This window comes from Oncorhynchus kisutch, linkage group LG1, assembly GCF_002021735.2.
Source record: "Oncorhynchus kisutch isolate 150728-3 linkage group LG1, Okis_V2, whole genome shotgun sequence".
Classification (NCBI taxonomy): domain Eukaryota; kingdom Metazoa; phylum Chordata; class Actinopteri; order Salmoniformes; family Salmonidae; genus Oncorhynchus; species Oncorhynchus kisutch.
The window spans coordinates 7,274,200-7,281,699 of record NC_034174.2 but is presented as its reverse complement, the minus strand read 5'-3'; the positions used below and the strand labels follow the sequence as shown (position 1 = coordinate 7,281,699).

At 45.3% G+C, this 7,500-nt stretch overlaps 1 protein-coding gene across 1 annotated transcript in view; it reads right to left on the bottom strand.

The window, feature by feature from the left end:
- The window catches only part of LOC116375835 (glutamate receptor-interacting protein 2-like), a 179,098-nt gene that overhangs the window by 70,756 nt on the left and 100,842 nt on the right, over positions 1 to 7,500 (bottom strand). Inside the window, exon 11 of the mRNA XM_031833741.1 lies at positions 1,780 to 1,941. Coding sequence (XP_031689601.1) covers positions 1,780 to 1,941 — 162 coding nt within the window. The remainder of the gene's footprint in view (positions 1 to 1,779; positions 1,942 to 7,500) is intronic.

The window sequence follows — 7,500 nt, the reverse complement described above, 5'->3', positions numbered from 1 at the left end:
GTGGTGGCCGGTTGCAGTTATCTGTTCTCTGTCCTGGGGTCAGTTACTTCTCATATAGAATGTATCTTGTTGTACTATAGTGGTGGCTGGTTGCAGTTATCCTTTCCTGTCCTGGGGTCAGTTACTTCTCATATAGAATGTCTTGTTGTACTATAGTGGTGGCTGGTTGCAGTTATCTGTTCTCTGTCCTGGGGTCAGTTACTTGGGCCGCAGAGAGGGGAGAGGTCAAGCTTGTCTTCATGTGTAAACATATCTTTTAAACCATGTGAAGGGATGATTGAGGGGGAACCAATTATCTCTTGGCTCCACAATGTCTGTGGGCCAGTCACTGTGTCTCTGTGATCTTGTCCAGGAGGGGTGTATTTGATATATGCTAGTGGATGAGGTTTTGTTTTTGGTCCTGAGTGGTACTAAGAGCGAGATAAGAACATAGTTTAGGAGACAAAGCTGAACGATAATTTATAGCCAATGCTGTCTGGCTATGGGATACTCCTCTCTCAAGTAAAGTCTTCCTTTGTAATGTTTCTAAGACCTGTTATTCATCATGTGAGTTGAGATGGGTGTGTCTTGGCTATAAATGATAAGAACTGTTTTGTACGCACTCTCAGAGAATTCATTTCTAGGCACTGAATTGATCTGAGAGTCACAGGGTTATGATGGAGCTCATATAATTAAAGATGGACTTGATGATAACTCTGACTTGTGTGGTGGTTTGGTCTCATGATTTGGTAAATACAGGAAACTTCCACTACAGGGGCTACTAGGGGGGGATAATATGAGGGGCTACTAGGGGGGGCTAATATGAGGGGCTACTAGGGGGGGCTAATATGAGGGGCTACTAGGGGGGGCTAATATGAGGGGCTACTAGGGGGGGCTAATATGAGGGGCTACTAGGAGAAGCTACTAAGAGGGGCTACTATGAGGGGCTATCATGAGGGGCTACTAAGAGGGGCTACTAGGAGGGGCTACAATGAGGGGCTACTAGGAGGGGCTACTATGAGGGGCTACTAGGAGGGGCTACAATGAGGGGCTACTAGGAGGGGCTACTAGGAGGGGCTACAATGAGGGGCTACTAGGAGGGGCTACTAAGAGGGGCTACTATGAGGGGCTATCATGAGGGGCTACTAAGAGGGGCTACTAGGAGGGGCTACAATGAGGGGCTACTAGGAGGGGCTACTATGAGGGGCTACTATGAGGGGCTACTAAGAGAGGCTACTAAGAGGGGCTACTAAGAGGGGCTAGTATGAGGGGAAATTATGAGGGGCTAAAATGATGGACTACTAAGAGGGGCTAGTATGAGGGGCAATTATGAGGGGCTAATATGAGGGGCAATTATGAGGGGATTAATGAGGGGCTATTATGAGGGGCTACTAAGAGGGGCTACTAAGAGGGGCTACTGTGAGGGGCTACTATGAGGGGCTACTAAGAGGGGTTAGTATGAGGGGCAATTATGAGGGGCTAATATGAAGGGCAATTATGAGGGGATTAATGAGGGGCTACTGTGAGGGGCTATCATGAGGGGCTACTATGAGGGGCTACTATGAGGGGCTATCATGAGGGGCTACTATGAGGGGCTACTATGAGGGGCTATCATGAGGGGTTACTATGAGGGGCTACTATGAGGGGCTACTATGAGGGGCTATCATGAGGGGCTACTATGAGGGGCTACTATGAGGGACTACTATGAGGGGCTACTATGAGGGACTACTATGAGGGGCTACTACGAGGGGCTACTATGAGGGGCTACTATGAGGGGCTACTATGAGGGGCTATACATACATGAGCTCTTATGCTCTTTTTTCCTCTGTCGTCTCTTCATCATGGAGTTGCGTGGGCTCATGGGGATGGCTGTACGGGGCAGCGTACTGGAGATCTGGCTGGTCGACCCAGGGCCTGATGTTGTGGTGGTGGAACCAGGGGAGAAGTTGGTAGACACTAGGGCTGTGGAGAGAGATAGAGAGAAGTCACTAGTGCTGGAGAGAGAGAAAGGAGAGAGAGAAGTGTCACTATGGCTAGAGAAAGAGAGAGAGACTCTTCTGGGAAGGCTGTGGGTGGACTTGCTTCCATTCAGCCACAAGAGCATTAGTGAGGTCAGGCACTGATGTTGGGCGATTAGGCCTGGCTCGCAGTCGGCGTTCCAATTCATCCCAAAAGTTGTTTGATGGGGTTGAGGTCAGGTCACCATGAAGGCCAGTCAAGTTATTCCACAACAATCTTGACAAACCATTTCTGTGTATACCTCACTTTGTGCACAAGGGCATTGTCATGCTGAAACAGGAAAGGGCTTTCCCCAAACTGTTGCCACAAAGTTTGAAGCACAGAATCGTCTAGAATGTCATTGTATGCTGTAGCATTAAGATTTCCCCACTGGAACTAAGGGGCCTAGTCCAAACCATGAAAAACAGCCCCGTGCCATTATTCCTCCTCCACCAAAACTCACGTAGCGTTCTCCTGGCATCCGCCAAACCCAGATTCGTCTGTCGGACTGCCAGATGGTGAAGCTTGATTCATCACTCCAGAGAACGTGTTTCCACTGCTCCAGAGTCCAATGGTGGTGAGCTTTACACCACTCCAGCCAACGCTTGGCATTGCGCATGGTGATCTTAGGCTTGTGTGCGGCTGCTCGGTCATGGAAACCCATTTCATGAATCTCCCGACGAACAGTTATTGTGCTGACGTTGCTTCCAGAGGCAGTTTGGAACTCTGTAATGAGTGTTGCCAAGGACAGAAGATTTTTCCAGTCTTCTGGTCTCCGGTCCCGTTCTATGATCTTGTGTGGCCTACCACTTCGCGGCTGAGTCGTTGTTGCTCCTAGACGTTTCCACTTCACGATAACAGCACAGTTAACCGGGGCAGCTTTAGCAGGGCAGACATTTGACAAACTGACTTGTTGGAAAAGTGGCATCCTATGACGGTGCCACGTTGAAAGTCACTGAGCTCTTCAGTACGAGCCATTCTACTGCCACTGTTTGTCTATGGAGATTGCATGGCAGTGTGTTCGATTTAATACACCTTTCAGCAACGGGTGTGGCCTAAATAGCCGAATCCCCTAATTTGAAAGGGTGTCCGCATACTCTTGGCCATGTAGTGTATAATATTTGTTTCTATAAAACATTCACCTGATGTTACAAGAATGTTTCCAGAACATATTTTGTCTGTGTCGTTTAAAGGTTCCCAGAATGTTTCATTAGGTTGTGGGAACAGTTTGATGGGAACATTGTTTGGTGGGAACATTGTTTGGTGGGAACAGTTTGGTGGGAACATTGTTTAGTGGGAACATTGTTTGGTGGGAACATTACTAAAGATATGTTCCCAAAACACACAAAAACACAGTCCAGTTGTGTTAAGGCTAAAAAGGAAGCACAGAATTCCTGATTGACCATACTGCCATGGCTATATACTGCAAAATAAGATATATGAGTGCTTCTCTGCTGGTTCAGAGGAGGACAGACTTGACTTGGGAACCAGACATTGCAGGTGCAAACCCCACTTGTGCAAATTGTCAACATACAAATTGTTTAAAAAAAATGTGGTTGTGTTTGTATGATTAAATGTTGTTCAAAATGTCTCATGAATGAAATTTCAAATGCCATATGTCTCTATATATGAGAATTACCGTTAAAACTGGATAGAAACGTCCAATCTGCTTTAAAGGCTGACAAATTTGCATGCTGAGAATGTTGTGGTAATATTAGGTAAACATTTAAATATAACATTTTATTAATGTTCTTGAAATGTTCTGAGGACATCCAAGAGAAGGTGATGTGTATATGTATATTCCCGTGAACATCAATGGAATATTACGTTCAACCTAAAACAAATAGGCGTCATACAAACTCATTTGGAAACTGGGGAACAATTGTGCAACAATGTAGAAATGTTTGTGTTATGCCTATTGATCAGCCGTTGGTGCTCATGTTAATAATGTGAGCGGGTTGATACTATTTCTGGTTTGTTAAAATAAACTTCTGTATTTACTGTAACTATATTATTAATCAAATGTAAGGGGATTGGAAACATGCTGTGTGTTGCAGTCGGCCTTTTAGAATAATACACAACATATCCTTGACTCCAAGTTGATGAGCGGAAAACAAACGGTGCCAGTAACCCTTTACAGCCGGCCCATCCAAACTACATCTAAACTACACCTAAACTCAGTCAACCTGCACAGCCGGCCCATCCAAACTACATCTAAACTCAGTCAACCTGCACAGCCGGCCCATCCAAACTACATCTAAACTCAGTCAACCTGCACAGCCGGCCCATCCAAACTACTTCTAAACTCAGTCAACCTGCACAGCCGGCCCATCCAAACTACACCTAAACTCAGTCAACCTGCACAGCCGGCCCATCCAAACTACATCTAAACTCAGTCAACCTGCACAGCCGGCCCATCAAAACTACACCTAAACTCAGTCAACCTGCACAGCCGGCCCATCCAAACTACATCTATACTACACCTAAACTCAGTCAACCTGCACAGCCGGCCCATCCAAACTACACCTAAACTACACCTAAATTCAGTCAACCTGCACAGCCGGCCCATCCAAACTACACCTAATCTCAGTCAACCTGCACAGCCGGCCCATCCAAACTACACCTAAACTCAGTCAACCTGCACAGCCGGCCCATCCAAACTACACCTAAACTCAGTCAACCTGCACAGCCGGCCCATCCGAACTACACCTAATCTCAGTCAACCTGCACAGCCGGCCCATCCAAACTACACCTAAACTACACCTAAACTCAGTCAACCTGCACAGCCGGCCCATCCAAACTACACCTAATCTCAGTCAACCTGCACAGCCGGCCCATCCAAACTACACCTAAATTCAGTCAACCTGCACAGCCGGCCCATCCAAACTACACCTAAACTCAGTCAACCTGCACAGCCGGCCCATCCAAACTACACCGAAACTAATTTCATACGTAATAAGAGTTTGTCCATAGACAATATTAAGTTGACAATAATCTAATGAGTGACAATATTAAACCAATCAGTTGTCAAATTTTACATGAAGAGATGGGCGCATCTTGTAATTGACAGATGCTGGGGAAAGAGCATCACATTATCAAATCTTCCTTCAGAATCACATGCAGGTAAAATGTGCACATTCTGAAGTTTCTATGACACTTACATTTGTCAAATAACTCAAAATTCAAGAGGTGCAAGCTCCATTTCCACATTTCACTTTTTCCAAGAATATGTCCATGAATTCAGCACATGGCCACTCGGAGGCAGTATTATTCTGAATTCAGCACATGACCACTCGGAGGCAGTATTATTCTGGATTCAGCACATGACCACTAGGAGGCAGTATTATTCTGAATTCAGCACATGACCACTAGGAGGCAGTATTACTCTGAATTCAGCACATGACCACTAGGAGGCAGTATTATTCCGAATTCAGCACATGACCACTAGGAGGCAGTATTACTCTGAATTCAGCACATGACCACTAGGAGGCAGTATTACTCTGAATTCAGCACATGACCACTAGGAGGCAGTATTATTCCGAATTCAGCACATGACCACTAGGAGGCAGTATTACTCTGAATTCAGCACATTACCACTAGGAGGCAGTATTACTCTGAATTCAGCACCTGACCACTAGGAGGCAGTATTACTCTGGCTACCAAGCAAAAACGAGTAACACAATAAACTTAAAATTAAAATATGCTATTCTGTCGTCAATGGATGAATGGGCGATGGAAACCAGGTAGAAGGTGATAATAGGAGATGGAAACCAGGTAGAAGGTGTAATGGGAGATGGAAACCAGATAGAAGGTGATAATGGGAGATGGAAACCAGATAGAAGGTGATAATGGGAGATGGAAACCAGGTAGAAGGTGATAATGGGAGATGGAAACCAGATAGAAGGTGATAATGGGAGATGGAAACCAGATAGAAGGTGATAATGGGAGATGGAAACCAGATAGAAGGTGATAATGGGAGATGGAAACCAGATAGAAGGTGATAATGGGAGATGGAAACCAGGTAGAAGGTGATAATGGGAGATGGAAACCAGGTAGAAGGTGATAATGGGAGATGGAAACCAGGTAGAAGGTGATAATGGGAGATGGAAACCAGATAGAAGGTGATAATGGGAGATGGAAACCAGGTAGAAGGTGATAATGGGAGATGGAAACCAGGTAGAAGGTGATAATGGGAGATGGAAACCAGATAGAAGGTGATAATGGGAGATGGAAACCAGGTAGAAGGTGATAATGGGAGATGGAAACCAGGTAGAAGGTGATAATGGGCGATGGAAACCAGGTAGAAGGTGATAATGGGAGATGGAAACCAGGTAGAAGGTGATAATGGGAGATGGAAACCAGATAGAAGGTGAAAATGGGAGATGGAAACCAGATAGAAGGTGATAATGGGAGATGGAAATCAGATAGAAGGTGATAATGGGAGATGGAAACCAGATAGAAGGTGATAATGGGCGATGGAAACCAGGTAGAAGGTGATAATGGGAGATGGAAACCAGGTAGAAGGTGATAATGGGAGATGGAAACCAGATAGAAGGTGATAATGGGAGATGGAAACTGGATAGAAGGTGATAATGGGAGATGGAAACCGGATAGAAGGTGATAATGGGAGATGGAAACCAGGTAGAAGGTGATAATGGGAGATGGAAACCAGATAGAAGGTGATAATGGGAGATGGAAACCAGATAGAAGGTGATAATGGGAGATGGAAACCAGATAGAAGGTGATAATGGGAGATGGAAACCAGGTAGAAGGTGATAATGGGAGATGGAAACCAGGCAGAAGGTGATAATGGGAGATGGAAACCAGATAGAAGGTGAAAATGGGAGATGGAAACCAGATAGAAGGTGATAATGGGAGATGGAAACCAGATAGAAGGTGATAATGGGAGATGGAAACCAGATAGAAGGTGATAATGGGAGATGGAAAACAGGTAGAAGGTGATAATGGGAGATGGAAACCAGGTAGAAGGTGATAATGGGTGATGGAAACCAGGTAGAAGGTGATAATGGGAGATGGAAACCAGGTAGAAGGTGATAATGGGAGATGGAAACCAGATAGAAGGTGATAATGGGAGATGGAAACCAGATAGAAGGTGATAATGGGAGATGGAAACCAGATAGAAGGTGATAATGGGAGATGGAAACCAGGTAGAAGGTGATAATGTGAGATGGAAACCAGATAGAAGGTGATAATGGGAGATGGAAACCAGATAGAAGGTGATAATGGGAGATGGAAACCAGATAGAAGGTGATAATGGGAGATGGAAACCAGGTAGAAGGTGATAATGGGAGATGGAAACCAGGTAGAAGGTGATAATGGGAGATGGAAACCAGGTAGACGGTGATAATGGGAGATGGAAACCAGGTAGAAGGTGATAATGGGAGATGGAAACCAGGTAGAAGGTGATAATGGGAGATGGAAACCAGGTAGAAGGTGATAATGGGAGATGGAAACCAGGTAGAAGGTGATAATGGGAGATGGAAACCAGGTAGAAGGTGATAA